Source organism: Narcine bancroftii, chromosome 4 (assembly GCF_036971445.1).
Source record: "Narcine bancroftii isolate sNarBan1 chromosome 4, sNarBan1.hap1, whole genome shotgun sequence".
Classification (NCBI taxonomy): domain Eukaryota; kingdom Metazoa; phylum Chordata; class Chondrichthyes; order Torpediniformes; family Narcinidae; genus Narcine; species Narcine bancroftii.
The window spans coordinates 127,529,734-127,553,886 of record NC_091472.1 but is presented as its reverse complement, the minus strand read 5'-3'; the positions used below and the strand labels follow the sequence as shown (position 1 = coordinate 127,553,886).

General features: G+C 41.7%; 1 protein-coding gene across 1 annotated transcript in view; it reads right to left on the bottom strand.

Annotated features, from left to right (window-relative positions):
• LOC138761132 (aldehyde dehydrogenase, mitochondrial-like) overlaps positions 1–24,153 on the bottom strand; it is a 40,494-nt gene that overhangs the window by 6,677 nt on the left and 9,664 nt on the right. The window contains exons 3-9 of the mRNA XM_069932790.1: positions 23,080–23,220; positions 16,245–16,324; positions 15,102–15,213; positions 14,389–14,517; positions 10,819–10,932; positions 8,441–8,543; positions 7,577–7,761 (exon numbers count right to left, since the gene is read on the bottom strand). Of these exons, the coding sequence (XP_069788891.1) occupies positions 7,577–7,761; positions 8,441–8,543; positions 10,819–10,932; positions 14,389–14,517; positions 15,102–15,213; positions 16,245–16,324; positions 23,080–23,220 (864 nt within the window). The remainder of the gene's footprint in view (positions 1–7,576; positions 7,762–8,440; positions 8,544–10,818; positions 10,933–14,388; positions 14,518–15,101; positions 15,214–16,244; positions 16,325–23,079; positions 23,221–24,153) is intronic.

Here is a 24,153-nt window from a genome sequence, read left to right as displayed (position 1 = left end):
GGACCAAGGAAAACTGCCTCAGGACCTTCATGATGCCACCATCATCACCCTGTACAAAAACAAAGGCGAGAAATCAGACTGCTCAAACGACAGGGGAATCACGCTGCTCTCCATTGCAGGCAAAATCTTCGCTAGGATTCTCCTAAATAGAATAATACCTAGTGTCGCCGAGAATATTCTCCCAGAATCACAGTGCGGCTTTCGCGCAAACAGAGGAACTACTGACATGGTCTTTGCCCTCAGACAGCTCCAAGAAAAGTGCAGAGAACAAAACAAAGGACTCTACATCACCTTTGTTGACCTCACCAAAGCCTTCGACACCATGAGCAGGAAAGGGCTTTGGCAAATACTAGAGTGCATCGGATGCCCCCCAAAGTTCCTCAACATGGTTATCCAACTGCACGAAAACCAACAAGGTCGGGTCAGATACAGAAATGAGCTCTCTGAACCCTTCTCCATTAACAATGGCGTGAAGCAAGGCTGTGTTCTCGCACCAACCCTCTTTTCAATCTTCTTCAGCATGATGCTGAACCAAGCCATTAAAGACCTCAACAATGAAGACGCTGTTTACATCCGGTACCGCACGGATGGCAGTCTCTTCAATCTGAGGCGCCTGCAAGCTCACACCAAGACACAAGAGAAACTTGTCCGTGAACTACTCTTTGCAGACGATGCCGCTTTAGTTGCCCATTCAGAGCCAGCTCTTCAGCGCTTGACGTCCTGTTTTGCAGAAACTGCCAAAATGTTTGGCCTGGAAGTCAGCCTGAAGAAAACAGGTCCTCCATCAGCCAGCTCCCCACCATGACTACCAGCCCCCCCACATCTCCATCGGGCACACAAAACTCAAAATGGTCAACCAGTTTACCTATCTCGGCTGCACCATTTCATCAGATGCAAGGATCGACAATGAGATAGACAACAGACTCGCCAAGGCAAATAGCGCCTTTGGAAGACTACACAAAAGAGTCTGGAAAAACAACCAACTGAAAAACCTCACAAAGATAAGCGTATACAGAGCCGTTGTCATACCCACACTCCTGTTCGGCTCCGAATCATGGGTCCTCTACCGGCATCACCTACGGCTCCTAGAACGCTTCCACCAGCGTTGTCTCCGCTCCATCCTCAACATTCACTGGAGCGCTTTCATCCCTAACGTCGAAGTACTCGAGATGGCAGAGGTCGACAGCAATGAGTCCACGCTGCTGAAGATCCAGCTGCGCTGGGTGGGTCACGTCTCCAGAATGGAGGACCATCCCCTTCCCAAGATCGTGTTATATGGCGAGCTCTCCACTGGCCACCGTGACAGAGGTGCACCAAAGAAAAGGTACAAGGACTGCCTAAAGAAATCTCTTGGTGCCTGCCACATTGACCACCGCCAGTGGGCTGATATTGCCTCAAACCGTGCATCTTGGCGCCTCAGTTCAGCGGGCAGCAACCTCCTTTGAAGAAGACCGCAGAGCCCACCTCACTGACAAAAGGCAAAGGAGGAAAAACCCAACACCCAACCCCAACCAACCATTTTTCCCCTGCAGCCGCTGCAACCGTGTCTGCCTCTCCCGCATCGGACTTGTCAGCCACAAACGAGCCTGCAGCTGACGTGGACATTTACCCCCTCCATAAATCTTCGTCCGCGAAGCCAAGCCAAAGAAGACTTCATTTATTCAAATGATAATAAATTATTTCCCAAAAAACAATTTTCTATTCTTTTAATCCCTTTTCTCTCCTATTCTCTAAAAGAAAGGTTATCTATTGTGAAAGGGATTAGTTGATTTTGCATCAAGAATTTTGGTAGTTGGTAATTTGCTTTTTTTCCTTTCGACATGAATCTTCTTCCAAATGTTGAGTAGATGGTACAGTACCAGTGAACTTCTATATTGCACCAGTTTTTCATCCCACTTATAAAGTATATGTTCTGGTACCTTCTCCCCTATTTTATCTAGCTCTATCCTGGTCCAATCTGGTTTTTCCCTTGTTTGATAAAAATTTGATAGATATCTTAATTGTGCTGCTCTATAATAATTCTTAAAGTTTTATAGCTGCAAACCACCTTGTTTATGCCATTCTGTTAATTTATCTAGCACTATCCTTAGTTTCTCTCCTTTCCATAAGAATTTCCTTATTATTTTCTTGAGCTCATTGAAGAATTTCTCTGTTAAGGGAATTGGTAACGATTGAAATAGGTATTGTATCCTTGGGAAGATATTAATTTTAATGCAATTTACCATTCCTATCAGTGTTAGTGGTAAATCTTTCCAATGTTCTAAGTCATCTTGTAATTTCTTCATTAATGGCTGATAATTTAATTTGTATAGATGGCCTAGATTATTATCTAGTCTAATACCTAGGTGTCAGATTGCTTGTGTTTGCCATTTAAATGGTGATTCTTTTTTAAACTTTGTGAAATCTGAATTATTCATTGGCATCGCTTCACTTTTATTTGCGTTGATCTTGTACTCCGATATTTCTCCATATTCCTTCAATTTCTTATGTAATTCTTTTATTGATAATTCTGGTTCTGTTAAGTATACTATGATGTCATCTGCAAATAGACTGATTTTATATTCTTTCTCTTTTATTTTTATCCCTTTTATTTTATTTTCAGTTCTTATTAGTTCTGCCAATGGTTCTATTGCTAAAGCAAACAGTGAGGGAGATAGTGGACATCCCTGCCTAGTTGATCTGCTTAATTTAAATTGGCTTGACATATATATCCATTTACTGTCACTTTCGCCAATGGTCCCTTATATAATGCTTTAATCCAATTAATATATTTCTCTGCTAGGTTGAACCTCTGTAATACTTTGAATAAATAATTCCATTCCACCCTGTCAAAGGCTTTCTCTGCATCTAAAGCAACAGCCACTGTTGGCGTCTTATTTCCTTGTACTCAATGTATTAAGTTAATGAACTTACAAACATTGTCTGTTGTTCATCTTTTCTTAATAAATCCAGTTTGATCTAGTTTTACTATTTTTGGTGCACAGTCGGCCAATGTGTTTGCTAATAGTTTTACTATTATCTTATAATATGAGTTAAGTAGAGATATTGGTCTATACGATGCTGGTATTAGTGGATCTTTCCCCGTCTTTGGTATTACTGTAATTATTGCTATTTTACATGAATCTGGCATGTTTTGTATTTCTTCAATCTGGTTCATTACTTCCAGGAGAGGAGGAATTAGTAACTCTTTAAATGTTTTATAGAATTCTATTGGGAGTCCGTCCTCGCCAGGTGTTTAATTGTTCGGTAGTTTTTTTTTAATATGTATTTCATCTATTTCAAATGGTTTTATCAATTTGTTTTGCTCTTCTTCTTGCAATTTCGGTAGTTCAATTTTACCTTGAAACTCATCTATTTTGTCTTCTTTCCCTTCATTCTCAGTTCAGTATAATTGCTCGTAGAATTCCTTGAAGTTTTCATTGATCTCTGTTGGGTTATATGTAACTTGTTTGTCCTTTTTCCTTGATGTCAATACCGTTCTTTTAGATTGTTCTGTTTTAAGCTTCCAAGCTAGTATTTTGTGCATTTTTTCTCCTAGCTCATAATACTTCTGCTTTATTTTCATTATGTTCTTCTGCACCTTATACGTTTGTAGTTCTTCGTATTTTATTTTTTTGTCCGCCAATTCTCTTCTTCTTGTTGTATCTTCCCTTGTTGCTAGTTCTTTCTCTGTACTTACTATTTCCCTTTCCAGCTGTTCTATTTCCCGATTGTAATCCTTTTTCATGTTAGCTACATAATTGGTTATCTGCCCTCTGATGAAGGCTTTCATTGCATCCCATAATATAAATTTGTCTTTCACTGATTCCGTATTTATTTTAAAGTACATTTTAATTTGGCACTAATAAATTCTCTAAAATCCTGACTTTTAAGTAGCATGGAGTTTAATCTCCATCTATATGTTCTTGGTGGGATGTCCTCCAGCTCTATTGCTAATAACACGGGTGAGTGATCCGATAACAATCTAACTTTATATTCCGTTTTCCTAACTCTCCCTTGGATGTGGGCTGACAACAGGAACAGGTCAATCCTTGAATATGTTTTATGTCTACTCGAATGAGTATTCCTTCTCCTTTGGGTGTTGTCTCCTCCATATATCCAAAGGTTGCATTTCCTGCATTGATTTAACCATAAATTTGGCTACTTTGTTCTTTCTGCTAGTCTTTTGTCCAGTTTTATCCATCTTTGAATCCAAATTAAGGTTAAAGTCCCCTCCTATCAATATATTCCCTTGCGTATCTACAAACTTCAAAAAAATATCTTGCATAAACTTTTCATCCTCTTCATTAGGTGTATATATATATTGACCAAATTCCAGAGTTCAGAATATATCTGACATTTTAACATGTGTATCTCCCTGCTGGATCTATTATTTCCTCCTCTATTTTGATTGGTACATTTTTATTGATTAATATAGCTACACTTCTGGCTTTTGAATTATATGATGCTGCCGTTACGTGCCCTACCCAATCTCTCCTTAATTTCTCGTGTTCCACTTCAGTTAGATGCATTTCTTGCACAAATGCTATATCTATTTTTTTCTTTTTTCAGTAAATTTAATAGCCTCTTCCTTTTGATTTGGTTATGTATTCCGTTAATATTTATAGTCATATAGTTCAACATGGCCATCTCATACTTTGTTTACATCTCATTTCCGCTTCCTCACCACCACCTTTCCCCTTTTCCCCATTTCCATTTCCAGTTTTCTTTTTTTGAATGCACTGTATGACAACACTTCTAAAACATAAAATATTTCAACCATTCCCACATCTAAAATTCCCTTAAGTCGCCCCTTGTCCCTTGCCGGGCAACCACAACTCCCCTCTCCATTGCGAACCCGTTCGCAAGTGTCAACTGATTTTGCAGTGACTGTTATTCTCTCCCACCCAACCCCCTCCAGAAGACTTTTATCTTCACATTACAACAAAGCTCCCCCTCTTTTCTTTTTCTTTGAAACCCCTCCTCTTTTTCCCCCTTCTCCCTTACTTCCTTCCTTTAGTTCTTACTTATACATTAATTTTACTTCTTTATATGTAGTTTGTCATCGTTCTTTGTTCTTGTTACATCTCTTCATCTCTCTTTCTGTCTTGTAGGCGTTTTGCAAATTCTCGTGCTTTCTCTGGATCCGAGAACAGTCTGCTTTGCTGCCCCGGGATAACTATTTTAAGCACCGTGGGATATCTTAACATAAATTTATAGCCTTTCTTCCATAGGATTGATTTTGCTGCATTAAACTCCTTCCTCTTCTTTAGGAGCTCAAAACGTATGACTGGGTAGAAAAATTTTTTTGCCCTTTGTATTCCAGTGACTTTTTGTCTTCTCTAATATATTTTCTCTTGTCGTGTATCTCAGAAATTTTACTAAAACGGATCTTGGTTTTTGCTGTGACTGTGGTTTTGGGGCTAATGTTCTGTGTGCCCTTTCTATTTCCATTACTTCCTGCATTTCTGGCATTCCCAGGACTTTTGGGATCCATTCTTTTATAAATTCTTTCATATCTTTGCCTTCATCTTCCTTAAGACCCACTATCTTTATATTGTTTCGCCTACTATAGTTTTCCATTATATCCATCTTCTGAGCTAACAACGCCTGTGTTTATTTAACTTTTTTGTCAATTCCTTCCAATTTTATTTTTAAGTCGTTCACTTCCATTTCTACCGCCATTACACGTTCTTCCACATTTTCTAATCCTTTCCCTACATCTGTTATGACCAGCTCTATTCTACTCACTTTTTCTTCTGTACTTTTCATTTTTCTTTTCATTTCACATAATTCTTTTAATGCTTTCATTTGTTCTTGAAAATTTTTTTAATCTATGTACTGTCCAATAATTTTACCTCCTATTCCTCTGTGCAAAGCTTGGTGTTCTTCTTCTTCTGTGTCTGTTCTTGGATTTGTGTCTTCTATTTCTCTTCCTTGTATCTGTGTCCCTTCTGACTTTCTTGTTGAGCTGCTTGTCTCAGTTTGTTGGGTATATTTTTTCCATGGTTTCTTGATGTTGGTCCTCTTCTTCTGGACTGGTTATCTGTTGCATCTCTTGCTTCCTTTTTTCTTTCTCAACCCTCCCATTCCCTTTGCTTCCTTTGTATTCCAGCTGGGAGCCCTACTGTCGGGCCTCTCTCAGCTGCTCGTGCTGTGGAGTTTCACTCCACAGCTGGTCCCCCCTCCCGTCGGTTTTCTCCTTGTCATGCGCAGTTGTGCACCCCCTGTTTGGCTCCATGAGCCATTTTTGCAGTCCCGCGGTCAGTGGGTCGCGACCCTGCAGGGTCTCCACTAACCTCAGGGAGCGGGCTCCTCTTTCCACGGCGGGTCCCTGCTTTTTCGTGCAGGTAAAGCCTTCACCTTTCTCTTCCGGCGTCTTTCTTCTTTTCTTCCTGTTGTCTTTGGCTTTTCTTTCTTAGGTGCCATTTTCTCCACACCTTTATTTCTTATTTGTTTTGATTTGTGTGTCTGGGGCTTTGCTTTTTCTTTACTTTTTTCCTTCTTTTCTGGAGAGGGCTGGTATTCTCCTACTGGCCACTACTCCATCATGTGACTCCTCCCCCAGACATCATGGGTTGAAGGGCCTGTCCATCTGTTGTACTATTCTATGTTCAATGATTCTTTTTCATTTGCAAATTCAAATGGCAAGAACTAGTTGTAAAATCCAGCAATAAAGGCAATCACAACCACAGATGATCGTAGCCATATCAGACAGGAATCACTCAACAGTGGATTTCCCTCATCATTCCCAAATTGCTCAGCTATAGCTTCATCACTAAAACACAGTTAAGGGCAATGTTCTTTCTTTACCATATTTCTGTATAACAGTATAGCTGAAGTTAATGATCTTATTGTACATACCAGTGTGAACTAAGCATTCCGTCTAGCTACTGAATGTGATCTATACTTAGTCAACTTTTCAGAAGTAATATTGAATTGACTTGTTTAGTGTCGTGTACTGAGATAAAGAGAAAGAATTTTGCTTTGTGTGCTAATCAGTCAAATCAACCCATCCTTAAGTACAAGCATTAGTGCAAAATAAAATGTAAAAAGTGCAGATTATATTACAGAGAAAAAGTTCTGTTAAAACAGTGCAAGGGCACCATCATTTTATTAATAGGTCCATTCAATAGTCTGACAACAGCAAGGAAGAAACAAGGTCGTAGCTAGGTTCTAAAGTTAGGGGGAGTGAGCGCAAAAAAAAAGGCACCTGCCAGATGGTGAGTCAGTGGTTGAATGGCGGGTCACATTGATTTTTTGGCATGGTGGGGGGGGGGGGGGGGGAAGGTGCCACATTTGAAAAATATGCTCAAGGGATGCAGCCGCTCCCCTTGAACCACCCCCCCCCCCCACCCCCTTAGCTACATCACTGGGAAGAAACAGTCCTTTAATTTGGTGGTGCACTTTCAAACTCATAGTTCTGTCTGACCTGGGGAAGGGGGTGCGGGAGAGGGGTGGGAAAAAAAGCAGAGTGTTTGAAATAGTTAACAGCAGCAGTGTATGGAAATCTATTATTTCACAGCATGAGGCAGTATACATTTTACAATAAATAAAAATAAATGAAAACTAGTTATCGATTTCCCTGAATGTCTACCTGTGGTCCTTGCTCATTCTTGGAGTCAAATGGATTTCCCACAGTACGACGTTTTGCTCTTTCCACACTCTTTTCTACAAACTCGTTGTAGACAGATTCCTGAACATATGTACGTGATGCAGCACAGCAACATTGTCCTTGGTTAAAGAACAGACCTGAATGGGACTCCTCAACTGCATAGTTCACTAGAAAATGAAGTAATGATATGATGTTACGATGAATTTGCATAATATACAGGACCAAAATTCTTACTTGCTGCAGCTGAATAGATTCTTTATAAAGAATGACAAAAACTGAAGAAAAGCTACAACATATACTTAATTGAAATAAAAAGAAACAAAAATACTAAAAAATATAGATAATATTCAGTTTCCTAGTGCAAAAAAGGGACTTCAATAGTGAAGACAATCTTTTTGTGGTGTCAACATGTCTATAACCTTTTAAACTTCTTTCAAAGAATGGTTCTTTAGTTTAGATCACTTGAAATTGCATCAGCTGCTCATAAAATATTTGACAGGCAAGAGAGAACTTTTTTCCCCCACTTAAAAACATTACATTTTAGAAAATGAACACAGATTGATCACAGTTCATTAAAAAACCCCTGAAGCACTAACTTTCTCTCTCCACATCTACTGTTGACCAGCTGAGTATCAATAGTTTTCTGTTTTAATTCAGATTTCCTTTATCTGCAGTATTTTGTTATGCATAGACAAACTTGCAAGGTTGTTTGGTTTTAGATCCCCCCCGAAAACAGGAGAGTTTGATTGAACATGGTTTTAGTTTCTCTTCTCCCCATGCCCAGGACCAAACAAAAGTAATCACCAAGGTTGAACTGTTAATTTTCAAGTTAGTAGCATTATTTACCATCAGCATCAGAAAGAATAATGTTTGGACTTTTCCCACCCAGTTCCAATGTCACTTTTTTCAAATTACTTTTCCCGGCAGCCTGTTGGATCAGATGGCCAACCTACAAGAGATCAACAAAAAAGAGTTTTGTAAAATGTTCTGCTTACATAAAGAAATAAATATAATTGGCCAGAAAGCAATTTGCAAATGAGGAAAATCTTACAAAATTGTTAGTTATATCATCCCCTAAGTAAATATCCAAATTCATTTCTATAAAGATTTTTGATGCTGATGAGTGACCTACTAGGTCAATTGAAATTGTTAGACTGAAATATCTTGCGTACAAGAGCTACATCAAAAATCACTTCAAGATTCAATTTATTGTCATTGTAATAAAACTGTCATATTACATGAAATTGCTTTTGCCTGCTGTAAGGCAGACAGATTAATCATCGGCAGAATCTGCCTGAAGGGCCTCTTACAGTCAGAGAAAGAAAAGCAAAAGAGAGACCCCCCCCTCCACCAGAGTCACCAAATGTCCAGAGATTTGCCTCCAGCGCTTCCGCAGCCACACAGAGACAAACCAAACCCATGGCTCCCCAAGCTCCAGATCCAAACCTCTGGCATGATCAGGAACCCTTCAGCGCCTTCAGCACTCCATCACATTCTTGGTTCCGATACCTGGTACCCCTTCAGCCAGTCTCCAGCCAGTCTCCAGCAGTCTGCAACCTGGCATGAGTCTCCCGACAGCAGTCTCCAGCAGCCCACAGCCTCCGTGGGTCCCTCGCCTCGAGTAGTCTGCAGCTTGCTGCATGTGTTGGTCTTTCAGTTGCAGAGCCCCCTCTGGTCTGCCGCCGTGGTCTCGGTCCTCTGGGTTGTCTCCTCTACTTCTCCTTCTCAGATGGGGAATGGTCTCCCCATTTTCTGATGCCCTGTGTAAGTCCTCCGGTCTCCTGGAGTCTGCAACCTCTTGTGGCTGCTACAGATCATGGGCGCTGCAATCTTGGGCACAGACCCCACAGTTGCAGAATTTTAAATAAAACTACCATTGATTCCTTTAATGGGCTGTTCAAAGCCTGTGCGGAGCTGGCGGCAATTCACTTGGAGATTGGACCCCGCAGGAGTGCTGTATCTCCACCCCTCACTCCCTGTGGGCCTGCACCAGCGACAGTGTTAGCATTACAGCAGCTCTGGCAGTGCCTGGAGTCTTTGTTCCTAGCAAATTAATCACTCAAAAATGTTCTAATTGAACTCAAAACTAGCCACATGCTAGCATCAATTTCAGAACTTCTTGCACAATACTCGGTCTATTTTAGCAATAACACATGAAAAGAAAAACATGAGTAGACAGATTATATAGTGAATAATTGATTACCATGCATTCAAATGGATGTCAATAGTTCAGATTAAGCCCTGTCCAAATTCGTGGCAGAAGAAGCACACCAACACAATTTAAGGGGATGCTCAATGGTTTTTTAGCCTAGAAGTTACAATTCTAGAAATGTTTTATGAATCTAAAATTCCTTAAAATGACTAGAATCAATATGGGAATAAGTGGCAGGTAACATATGCATCTTGACATTAAGGCTTGGTAGAAACCAATTGCATTTTACCTGCTTTTGTTATGTGCTCATTTTAAAAGGTGCAGACAACTGTCAACTAACACATGCTAATTTTAAATGGTACCAGGTTCAGATAATTTTGAGTTCATTGCTGAGAGGCCAGACACCAAGTACTGTTTATATTAGTTGCACCAAGTAATCATGTTAATTTGCGGTTATTCCAGATTGCTAACAACGTGTCTTAAATTTGCATGAAGATCTCAAGCCCATCTAGCTAATTTTAGGACTTTTTGTGTTTATTTTTTCAAAATTTTGCATGATGGCTGTCATTGCATGATAGATTGTAATCAACCACTTGAACTATTTCATGTACAGGTATTTTTTGCAGTCATTTATGATTTCACTGTATTTTTATAGTCTACAGTGAACAGATGGAACCTATTCACTGAATTATTCATTGATGAGTATTGACTTAAAACAAGGATTTTCTAATATTGCTAAAAAAGCAGCAAGACTAAAACTTGACAGTTTTATTGTAACCATCAATAGATGACTGGGAACATAGTGAAAGAAAACAAAATGTGATAACTGGCAAGAGACAAGAACAACTGTAACAGCTCCTACATTTTCAAAAGGGAAAAGGATGAAAGTACACCTTACGAGCCAGGAGAGGAGGAAAAATTAAGGGGAATAAGGAAATGGTCAAGAGAGTAAAACAAATAATTTTCAGTCAAGATTTTATAAATGACAGAAAGATTCAGGAGCATGTTTCTTATAATGCAATGATCAATTTCTAAAATTCCATATTAATTTTAAAGGGGCTTCCAGACTGACCTCAGTAGATCCTGTAAATGCAACTTTATCAACATCCATATGTGACGCAATAGCTGCTCCTGCTGTTGGTCCAAATCCAGGAAGAATATTCACTACTCCAGGTGGAAATCCAGCCTGTCAATTAAGAAAATATATACCATTAACAGAAAAAAAAACCAGCCAATATTTTTAAATTGTCTACCCAGAAATGTCAGCAAATCCTATTCATGCTTTGTTTACTTTTTGAATTTGCTGCATTCAAATTCATGAATTCCAGAAAGTAGTCCACTTTCTTGATATTTCATCCACTAGCTGAAAACTGCACCACAGGTTAAAAAAAATTATTTGGCAGAAAACAGCAGGTAGGAGAGAAACAGCCCCATCAACTCAGAATTCTGGAACTTGCTAAATAAAGACATTATGGAACCATCTTACCACAACCATCTTCAATAGTTGAAGGTTGAAGCTTCAAAATCAACTTGGAGTGAGCAATAAATACTAGATCTGCCACATGACTTTCTAAAGAATGAAAGCAAACCTGGAAGCTGATACACCTCATCCAATTCAGTCTACCCACCTCTTAACTATTCAATAGTGATACAGGAACCCCCTTCAGCTTAACACTTTATTCCCTGGGTTGAAAATGGCCAAAACTAAGCATTTCCTTCATAATTCATTGCAGAAATACCAAGTTAGGTCAAGAATTGGTGCTTTTAAATCCCAACATTCCACCTGACTCTTTGTATTGGGAATAGTATTAGGTTTGGTGGGTTCACAAAGAAACAAGTCTGGACTCAAATGACACAATCTAAGGTAACTTATTATACATATGGAAATCAAATAGAGGAAGTCATCAAATGATACTTATCACTCTCACTCCTTAATAGCTATAGAGGTATTCACATCAGATTCAGGTTGGATTCTGATACTGGTGGAATTCACAGTACGACAAAAACTTTAATGGTGTAAGCAAGCACATTTGGCACAAGGGTTCTTGATACTATTGGTTACTTACTCTGCCACATTCTCCTGCACATGTACACACTCACAGCCAAGGATTTCCAAACACACTTCCGATTTCCAGTATCACCAGGGGTGCGGCTCCCTGCAAGCACTGATCTATTGCAGCACTTCGCCTCAACTAAGTGTAGTGCACACCTTACCTACGACTCCTCCAGCAATGTCCACAGTAGCAACAAGGTGTGGAGTGATGTTCGTGGCTAGGTCCAAGAGGCAGAGAGAGAGAGAGAACTGTTGTATGTGTTGGAGTTTGTTGTTCTGAGCTGGGCATCTGGCCATCGACGCTGCATCATTCAAACAAGCCAATGGTAAGGTGTGCACTAATGGGTGGCTGAAGTCCAACCTTGATTGGCAGGTGATGCAACTTCTGACTAGGTTCCAGACAGGGAGGTTGTGTAATCTTCTGCAATCTACATATAACATTCTACTCCTTGGAAGACACATCGCTCGCCAATTGCTAACAAACACAATTACTAAATGGTTTTGAAACTACAAAATCTTAATGAAATGTTATAACTATAGACCATGTTCCTAAAATGAAGCAAATTAAGAGAAACAGTATATACTCATGTGCCGTCCATATGAAGGACAAAGCTCATTATCAAACTAAATGGCAACACCTCACCTACTCCCCCATCCCGACCAAACTGTGTTGTTGTGTTCCTGATGGAGCAGTGTGCTGCTGTGAGAATTGCTTCCCAGTGTGAGAGGGGAGGGACAAGAAAGAAAATTATCTGTTCACCGACTTGCATGCCTGGTTTCTCCGACTTAGCCTGAATATATGTGCACCTTTATCACCAACGTCTGCGAGCAGGGAGTGCAAGGTCATCCATCAGGTACCAAAACACACAATGGCTTCAGATTTGGGTGCTCCCTCAACACAGAGCCCTGATGCTCGTCTCTGAGCTATCCCATGGTGAAGCCATGGTATTCTTGTGGGAGCGTGCCATTTTTCTGAGCTGTCATCTGACACCAGGATGCTACTCCTGCACGTGTTCCCTTAAATGGATGCAACCTATTGCTTGTGTTGGTTCCCCTTAAACCATAGCCAGGATGAGTCAGGAATGTAAATTAGCCAAATCAGTGGGTCTTAATAAAGGTTCTTGAAGCACTCACCCCATGAGGAATTAGTAGCAGTTATGGGAGATAGTGGAGAGATGCTGTCATTACCAATATGTTACCCCATACACACACATTTCCTGATCGGCAGCATTGTAATTAAAAATTGATACAACCAGTTCTAGAGACTGTATATGAGCTGAAATACTTTAGTAAAGGAATAAACAACACAACTGAAAGTTCAATTGAAAAGTCTGTACAAAGGCTGTAATTAAAGGGTGCATGACAAAGGTTGTAATTCTGCTGTGGGCTTCCTATTAAACCCAGCACTGAGCAATCTCCAAGGGGCAAAGGGCTCCAGTACCAATCCTCCTTTAATGCCGATGTAAAGTACTTTGATGAAGGGCTCAAGCCTGAAACGTCGGTTATGTATCTTTGCTTTTGCTACATAAAGGACAGTTTGACCTACTGAGCTTCTCCAGCATTTTGTGTTCTTAATTCAACCACGGGGTCTACAGAATTTTGTGATTTACTACTGACATCACCATGCTATTCAAAAATGTGACATTACAGTCTTGTCAATCAACATTGAAAGAAAACAGTAATTTAAGGTAGTTTCAAGAGATGCAACCAAATGATGATGACAGATTCCCCAATCCACTATTTGCTTTTGGTTTAGTGTCCTTCCCCAATTTTTTCTCTACTCCAGAAAATCTGGCAACCTATCAAAGACAGTGCAGGTACACAATCCTTTATCCGGACATCTAAAATCTGGAAAGCTCCAAAATTGGCATTTTTTTTTCCTGGTGCTGGTACAGCGGAGGGATAGAGAGAGAGACCACAGCGCAACTAGGTTGGGAAGGGGGGGGGGAGAGAGACGGCAGCGCGACTCAGGCGGGTGGGAAAGAGATGGCAGCGCGACTCGGGCGGGTGAGGGGGGAGAGAGACAGCAGCGCGACTCGGGCGGGTGGGAGAGAGACAGCAGCGCGAATCGGGCGGGTGAGGGGGGAGAGAGATGGCAGCGCAACTCGGGCAGGTGAGGGGGAGAGAGACGGCAGTGCGACTCGGGCAGGTGAAGGGGGAGAGAGACTGCAGTGCGACTCAGGTGGGTGAGGGGGAGAGAGACGGCAGCATGACTCGGGTGGGTGAGGGGGAGAGAGACGGCAGCGCAACTGGAAGGGGGTGGATACGGCAGCACAATTCAGATGGGCTTATTTCTGGGGCAGCTGGCTTTTATTCTGAAATTCTGAAAAATTTAAAATTCGGAACAAACTGTCCCCCAAGGGATCCGGATAAAGGATTGTGTACCTGTACCACATTACAGATTGCAACTAGACTTGTTATTATGCAGCTCGGATTAAAGAACTATACATTGTAATTTTATATAATGTTCAAAAGCCAAAGATTCCTAGAGCAAGGTCAAATAGTAAAATTGGAGACAGACTCAATGTACATGACACATGAATTGGTGTTATTTAACTTTACACCATTGACTTAAACATTTTTCCAAACCTCTTTGATCAAATTTGCAGTATAGAGCGCTGTTAGTGGGGTCTGCTCTGCCACCTTCATCACCACCACATTTCCAGTTGCTAATGCTGGTCCAAGTTTCCAGGCCTGCAATGCCAATGGAAAATTCCACTGAAAAAAATAAAGATTGGAAATTACTTTAAAAAAATTATAAATATTAATAATTATTACATTTCCAAGCCTAATCATATATTCAGGAAAAGCAAAGGTTAAGGAAAATGAGTTTATTTAGGGCAATGGCTGTGGTGCTCTGTTAGCCAGAATCAGACACACACGAAGTAAAGACTGTAGAACAGGCTTTAATCTACAAAGACTTCCACAGAGCTAGGCTGGCTGTGGCTGCAGCAACTCTGAGTGAGGCCTCAGGAGGCCGGCGCGGGCTTATATCCCGGAGGGTGATTGACACCCGACCGGGTGGGGCTTGATCCATTCAGGCCGACTGATTGACAGCCGGCCAGGTGTTGTCCTGTCCCCTTACACACCTGCAGGTACAGAGGTTGCCCCCTGCAGTAGGCCGGTGGTGTATCACCACAGCAGCAATTTCAATATTAAATATGCCCATGAATCTGTTTAAGTACTTTATAATATGTTCACAATCAAAAACAAAATTGAGAATATAGTGTGCGTTATGAATCTAACACTTTCAATTTTATGGGAGATAAATATTACTTAATTTCTTTCCATTGTTTACTCACCGGGATGATTTGCCCACACACACCAACTGGCTCATGACGTGTGTAGCAGAAATAATTTCCATCAATGGGAATGGTTTTACCATGGTATTTATCAGCCCAGCCTGCATAGTACCTGTGAAAAATTCAGCAATGATTAAGCATTACTTTGCCATTATACTTTGACAAAGTTGCATAGTGTACATTTGTGGACTCCCAACAAAGAAAACCCTCACTACAAAAGAAAATGTTCTAGTGTAACAAATGCAATATGAGAACAATTGATATCAATCCATTATGGGCATTTGCAGCTGAACAATAAATATTGAGGTGGATGACTTTTCACTAGAATCAGATAAAGAACAAGCTAGGACAAAAATAGGAAGGGAAAAATTATAAAAAAGAGGTATTACAAATGAAGTGGTTGGTTGGTAGAAGAGGTATTAAATTAGATTATTGGAAAGATGATCTGATTGTTGAACCTGCCATTGAAACAAGAAAGCTAAAACATGACCATTCAAACTATGAGATGCTGGTTTTCAAGCTTATCTACCAGTTACACAGGAATAGCATTAGAGCCGTTAAAGTGGAAATGAGAAGGAGAATTAAAGTGGCAGATGATTAAAAAAAAACTGAAGGTCACACTTATGGGCCAAACTGATGTATTCTGGAAATATAAGTCAAGGTTGACAGCTTACCCATTACGGTGAAGTGGAACAAAGTACAATTACATTCACAAGTAGAGAAGATGATTTTATGAAAAATAAAGCCTTTTAAAAGGAAGCAAAAGTAAAATACAGCATTGGGAAACAAATAATCCACTGAGGATTATGGAAAGTAATTCCCCCTGAAGATAATTTTCCATCTTCAAAGTGCAAGAGTGCTGAAACTGCAACATCTTTCCAGTTACACAACAGAAGACATTGCTGTGACACAAATCTGTCCTGACCTTAATTACTGAAGAGCATGTAATGACTATCAGCTCAAGCTGCCAAGTCTAGTTCTGAATGCAAAACTTTTCTCTGCTGATGATAGGTCATTTACTCTGTCTCCAGATGTTGCTTGATCATTTCCAGCATCTGTAATTCCTCCTTTTGCAATAAACATTCATCTTTTACACAAGTAAAAGAAACAAATTAGAACGAAACATCAAGTTTATACACATACCTGATGCATTTAATAACCAAATCAAGGTCTACCATGTAGGCTATGTGGTATGGTTTTCCATTATCCAGGGTCTCCAATGACTGACAAGTAAAATTCAGAATGGAAGTAATATTAGCAAAATTGTTAAAAACTCAGAACAGTTCTTTCTGACATCAGCTGCTATTGAGCATTAGAGTTGTACAAAGTATAGAACACGAAGTACTACAATAACAATAAAATGCTAATCTCCTCACTGGTATGAATCAGCATTTAAAGTAGCTTAAATCTAAGGACATTTCAATAAGTTCACCTTGCAGGTTTCTCATCATACTCTTACTCCTTCACTTCATCTTACTTGCAGCTCCGTGAGGACATCCGCTGAAAGCAATATCAGGTTAACATGCATTAGGATCAACACTTGGCACTCTTGATAGTTTCTCTGATTCAGTTTGCTGCTGGTCATATATTAAGTTTGGGATGAACAGGAAAGAGTGAAGTTATTGTCTTCTGTACTTAGTATCCCAACTCATTTTTAAATATGATCCGCATCATAATTGTGGTAACTGATTTGCCCAAGCAACACTTACTTTAGACATCCTCTCCCTGATTTCCAGATCCCTCTGTGACCTCTTTCATCCCACTATTGTTGCAATCACTTCCACGTCTACAAGCTTCATAAGTCACTGCACTGCTATATCTAGCTAATGGCTATTATTTTAATATCACCATAATTCTTAAGATGAGACTTTGCCATTCTCCTAGTCATATCCTCCACCTCCCCATTCTTCTTAAAACTTCTATCTTAACTTTGGTTTTCCAGTTTTGTGTTTGATAATATTCCTTGAAGTTATTAATTATATTACAAACGCCAAATACATGCAAGATTTGACTCTATCCATTTCATCATAAAGATACTATACTGCCACCCCTGTAAAATAAAGTCTTTTGTATTGGTCTTCAGTTCATTCATGCTTTCAATGCACGAATGATTTTTGAATATCTGCATCAGTGGTTTTCAAACTTTTTCTTTCCACTCACATACTACCTTAAATAATCCCTATGCCATAGGTGCTCTGTGATTAGTGAGGGATTACTTAAGGTGGTATGTGAGTGGGGGAAAAAGGTTGAGAACCACGGCTCTCGACCCAATTATTACTGAAATATTTTGCTTGAGAAAAATTGTCATTGGCCCATTTCCTTTGGAGTTACGAAACCGTGCACATAACAAGTCAATTCAGTACGATTAAAACTGTGGTTTTCAAACTTTTTCTTTCCACTCACATACCACCTTAAGTAACCCCTTACTAATCACAGAGCACCTATGGCATAGGGATTACTTAAGGTGGTATGTGAATGGAAAAAATGTGAAAACCACTGATCTAGAACTTATCAAGAAAAAAAAACTGTAGTCCACATCTTTCCTTGTACCACCACATTAGTCCTGCTCTTGTCATCTACGTTGGTTCCAAATCATGCAATAACTTGAATTAAACAATTCTCATCTTTCCTTGAAAATTATTTTATTGCCTCAAAATCTCCTTCTCTAACCAAGCTACTCTAAAATATCCACGTTACTCAAGAGTAAAAACATTTTAGTGAACATGTGTGTAAAATACCTAATTAAATGTAATATTATTAAACGATTCAGAATGAGGCAGAGGAGTTTTCAAGTTTGTATATCAAATATATATTTGTGCTTATATGTCTGTACTTCATGCAAATCAAAATGGAGCACTCTAGAAATGTCCAAGGAGGTTCAGTAGAGGCAACATTTGATGCTGAATGTCATGACCACATTGAATTTAACCTTTAAAGTCATATGAAGTTTAAAAAAGAACTTGCCTGCAACACTATAATTAATAATTGAAACAACTATTTTGAAATACTATATCTGAGCTGAAACACTTTAGCAAAGAAATAAACTCCACAATAGATAATTCAATTGAAAAGTCTATACAAAAGCTGTAATTAAAGGATACATGACAAAGATTGTAACATTGTTAAACTGTAATTTCTTGCTGTTAACTGAAAGTTTCTGTAGAGCAAAATTGCAAATGTTGTAGCAGCTCACCACCCGGTTCACAAAATTGTCGGCGAATGCGCCGATCACAAGGGCCCCACAGGGACCAACCGCTGTCGTTCCACGTGACCTCCCGCACAGTGGGAAACAGCAGACAATGGCGGGAACGCCAGCCAGTCGGACGCCAGCGCTGCAATGACGTCACTCCTGTCGTCAGAGGCAGGGAATGAATATAAACAGAGCAAGCAGTGCAATAAATCATTCTTTGACCTTGACTCGACTATGTGTGTGATTCTTACTCCAGACTTTGCATAGTGCGCATGCTACATAGAGACCATGGCAGGTCCAACTGGCAATAGGACCTGAAGATGACGGACCAAGCAGCTCTTCACATGGTCTCTCAAAGCTGCCACCATTCTGGGTATCACAGCCACACACGTGGATCGAACAGTTTCCTCTTCGACGGATCGCCACCGACGATACCTGCTACTACTACGTAGTGAGCTCGCTTGACCAGGACACAGCAGCGAGGGTTGTCAATTTCCTACAGCAACCTCCGGAGCAAGGCAAATACTGTTCCTTCAAAGAGATACTAGCCCGCACTTTCGAGCTATCATGATGCGAATGCATAACCCGTTTGCTGAGCATGGATGGTTTGGGGGATAGGCCCCATCCGCACTCATGAGAGAGATTCCTGCACTCACTGAGGGGTACGGGCCTTGCCTGCTGTTTAAGCAGATTTTCCTGGAGCAGCTGCCTAAAGAGGACTTCAGCGACCTGAGGAAAGTTGCAGCCCGGATTCTGGTGAGCGAAGAAAGATAACAGTGCCTCAGTGGAACAGATCGCCAAGTCCCGACCCCAGCCGGCAACAAGACCACAAGACTATAATTGGGGTAACATTAGATGCTGAATGTCATGAGCACATTGAATTTAACCTTTAAAATCATATGAAGTTTTTTAAAAAAACTTGCATCAGGGATGGCTCAATTAGTTACAGTGCTGTGCATCAATTTACATTCAGACCATGAAGTCAACAACTCAGTGTTTTATTTCTCAGGCAATGTCAGAGAGGCAAGTGGACCCCCCTATCCAGCCATATTGTTATTACCATAAATGATGGGGTGTGGGGGCCTGCCAATCCCACCCTCCCTATGTGTTTCCAGGAAATGTCATGGCCAACCGTCAATTATGGCTGCAGCAGTTGCGCAATGTGACAGCCTCTTCCGTATGTGGGAGTCTGTTGAGAAATGCAGTTCCTTGTGGACACTGGTGCCGAAATGAGTGTCCTTACCTCCATGGCCTACAGCACCTAGAACACCAAGCCAGGCCCAGTACTGAGGGCAGCAAACAGTCCTTCTTACAGCACCTGCACTATCCCTCTACAATTTGCTGGCCACCAATTTAAGTGGACTTTTACTGTTGAGGCAGTGGCATAATTTCTCCTGGGAACAGATTTCCTGTGCACCCACTGCCTGCTGGTAGACTTGAAAGGGCAGCGTTTGGTGCACACTAGAACTTTTCAGATGATGCCCCTGGGGGAAGCCAAACTACTGGCTCCCACCTCGACTCTGACACGCTGTCCAACAACACCTACCTGCACATCCTGGCAGAGTTCCCCACAATCATGGTGCCACAATTCTCCACAGAGCCAAAGCACAGAGTGAGCCATCACATCCTCACTGAGGGCCCCCCACTCCATGCCAGGGCATGCCGCCTTCCCCCTGAAAAAAATGCCCTCACCAAAGAGGAATTTAAGAAAATGGAGGAGATGGGGATAGTGCGGCGGTCGGACAGCCCCAGGCCTCTCCCCTGCACGTGGTCCCGAAGGCAGTAGGAGGGTAGAGCCGTGTGATGATTAATGACACCTCAATGAGGCCACCATACCGGACAGATATCCCGTGCCCTATAGCTGACTTTATCGCTAATTTACAAGGGGCACATGCATTTACAAAGGTCAATTTTATCAAGGGTTATCATCAAATCCCAGTGGACTCCAAGGACATACCCAAAACAGCCATAATCACCCACTTCAGCCTGTTCGAATTCATGAGGATGCCCTTTGGATGCAAGAATACTGCTCAGAATTTTCAGCAGCTGATGGACGTGGTGGACCAGGACCTCCCATTCATGTTCATCTACTTGGACGATATCCTTATTGCCAGCTGCAACCATTCAGACCACACGACCCACCTCAGACAATTATTCACCCCCCTGCAGGAGTTTGGCTGACCATCAACTCTGCCAAGTGTCAGTTTAGGTGGGACACAATGGACTTTCTGGGGCACAGGATCAACAAGTATGGGGTGAAACCACTGCCCAAGAAGGTGGCGGTCGTTTGGTGGTTCATGAAACCTTGCACCGTGAAGGGGCTGCAGGAGTTCACCAATATGATTAACTTCTACCATTGATTTATACCAGCAGCAGCTCCGATCATGCACCCCCTTTTCATGCTCATGGTGGGGGAAAACAAAGACATTCCCTGGGAGGAAGATGCCTTGGAGGCATTCCAGAAGGTGAAGAACGCTCTGGCCAACGCCACCCTTCTGGTTCATCCCAGGCCTGAGGCCCCGGCCACCCTCACTGTGAACACCTCCACCACAGCAGTCGGAGGGGTCCTCAGGCAATGGCAGCCCCTGGCCTTCTTTAGCAGGCACCTCCGGCCACCTGAATTTAAATACAGTCTCTTTGCCCAGGAGCTATTGGCACTGTACCAGGTGGTCAGGCACTTCTGATAATTTCTGAAAGGCAGAGAATTCAAGGTCTTCACAGACCACTAACCATTAACCTTTGCCTTCCACAAAGTGTCTGACCCATGGTCAGCCAGGCAGCAGAGGCACTTTTCTTATATGTCCAAATCCACCATGGACATCCAACACATTGCTGGCAAGAGCAACATGGTGGCCAATGTACTCTCCCATCCCGCCATCGAATCCATCCATGCCCTCACAAGGACACAACATGACGATCCTGATATCCCAGTGTACAGGACAGCACTTTCCCAGCTGTGGCTGGAGGACGTCGTCATCACCCCGGCAACGAGACACTCCTCTGCAATGTCTCCACTGGTAGCATGGATATGGCAGGTCTTCGACGCAGTGTACAACCTATCGCAACCAGCCATCAGACATGGGCTCCGCAAACAGGTCAGTCAGTGGGCCGAGATCTGCATGTCAGGTGTCTAAGGTGCAAACTCACACTAAAGCACCTCCCCAGACTTTTGAGCCAGCGTGGTGTAGGTTCAGCCATGGCTACGTCGACATCATCAGGCCACTACCAGTTTCCTGTGGGCGAGATACCTCATCACTATGATTGACCGCTGCACGAGGTGGTCGGAGGTGGTCCCGATGGCTGACACAATCATGGAAACCTGCGCCAGGGCACTAATCAACACCTGGGTGTCCAGGTTCAGAATCCCGGAACATCTCACCTCCAACAGGGGAGTGTAATTTACCTCAGGGCTCTGGGCGGCGCTAGCCAAACTGTTGGAAACCCAACCCCACCATACCACGGCATATCACCTGCAGGCCAATGTGTTGGTGGAGCAGTTCCACAGACACTTAAAAGCAGCCCTGATGGACTGGTTCAAGAGGCTCAACTGGGTGGATGAACTGCCTTGGGTCCTTCTGGGGATACTCACCACGCCGAAAGAAGACTTTAATCCCTCTGCAGCAGAAATGGTCTACAGTGGACCTTTGGTAATCCCGGGGGAGTTCTTGGCCACTGCCAAGGATCCAGAAACCCCTACAGTTGCATGAAACAGCTGAGGGAAAGACTGGGTACCCTAGTCCCTCCACAACCCCCATCACATGGCCAGCCCAAATCGTTTGTCCCCAAGGACTTGCACACCTGTGAATAGGTTTTTGTGAAAAGGGGAGCACACTGGGCACCCCTCCAATGGCTATACAAGGGGCCGTACAGAGTCATCAGGCTTAATGAGTCAACATGTGCATTAGACATGGCTGGTAAAAAGGAAACCTTCCCCCTCGACAGCCTGAAACTGGCCCACATAGACATTAGCCAGCAAGTCAAGACCCAGCCCCTATGATGCAGATGTAGGCTACCCAATGTGGCAGCGGACACTCCGATGGCCAGTTCTGGGGGGCGGGGGTGGGGGGGTGGCCATGTAGTGACCCACAAACCAAGTCAAAACCTAGCTCAAAAAATGGCTGGTGAACACGGTGACCGCAAGGACCAATGGCTGTCATCCCGCATGACAGTAAACAGCTGGCAATGGCAGGAACACTGGCCAGTCGGAGGCCAGCGCTGTTATCAGAGGCAGGGAGTGAATACAAAAAGAGCTGGTAGTGCAATAAATCAGTCTTCAACCTCGACTCGAGACTGAGAGTGAGAGTGAGTGTGAATGTGTGTGTGAGAGAGAGATTCTTACTCTACACTTCACGTAGTGCGCACACTACAATGTAAAGACAGAGATTCTCTGCCTTTACAATGCTGCACTTACTTCCATTAAAGGCCGAAGACGGATTGACTGCTTCATCTGCTTAGCGGGGTACAGGGTACACTTAAAGGTGAAGTCTCTCCACCTCTTGCATAAAAGGATTGCTGCTGAAAGCGGATCCAAATAGGAAGGCAAAATGATTGACGTTGCACTGACAGCCCCGTTGCACTATTACAGAGCGGCCAGTGGAGCGGTCAGACTGTGCTTGCACACACCGCCCGCTCCATCATGTTGTGCTCCCAACCCAGTCCCTCATGTTACACCTGAAATTGCTTTAAAATACCATGAAGTCTTTTGACAATGCTTTTGAAAAATATTATCAGAAAGAAAACCAAAAAAACAGAAAGGGCCAACAAAATTACAAGTTCCTTAGCACTTACTGCTAAATATGCTCTATCACGTTCGAGGAGGTCAGCAAGACGGTTTAAAAGGAACCCTCTTTCTGAGGCATCCATTAATCGCCATGGTGATCCAAATTTAAATGCATCTTTTGCTGCCTTCACTGCTTTATCTACGTCAGCCTGTGGACAAATTAAACGAAACATCTAAGCCCAAGAAATCACAGCATCTGATAAAATTCAAAGAAATACATAATGAAATCTGAAAATGCAAAATAATGTCAATGTTATTGAAAGTGAAAATTAAAAATATTGTTAATGACAGTCACTGAAAAATTTCTGTGAATTCTGTTTTAGTCATTACTCAATTACACTTTTTGCTTGAGTCAAACAAAAAACTCAGAAAGTCTGGAAAGATATTTTTTTATCTGTGGTGACATTTTGAGCCAAATATTCTTTTCCAATTATTCATTCAATCTTTTGTTCAAACTGTTTCTAAAACACATTACCTAGTATATTACATATCACATCCAGCTGTATAATTTCTACCCAGCCAATTCATCTGACTCACTTTGTTCTTTTGCTAAATTGCTTAAATCCATGAAATCCTTCAGTCCCCGAAAAGAGTTTGTCCTTTTAAACTCTATCAATTATTTATGACATTGAACATTTCAAACTTCTCTTACTTCCTTTGGTCCAGAAAAAACTCCAATCCTTCCACAAGAGAATTTCCTGATATCTTTCTACTTCCCACGGACAGTAGAATGCTGAATGACCAAATGAACTGTTCACACTAACTATCTGAGACTCTCATATTCATGAAAGAAAATCTATTTATTTATTATTTGTGTAGATGAATACTTGTCCTGCATAGGTGTTGTTTGTATGTGTGTTATGTCTGGTTGCCTACATGTTTTGCACTAAGGACTGGAGAACGCTGTTGTGTCAGGTTGCACTTGTACAATCAAATGACAATAAACTTGACTAAATATTCTCTGTACCTTTTTAAAAGCTTTAAGATATTTTTTTTAATAATTAGCCCTGAATCAGCACAATACAGCAGCTGATATTTAGTGAAAAGACATAGCACAATGTCCTTGTGCTTGTTCTTTCTGA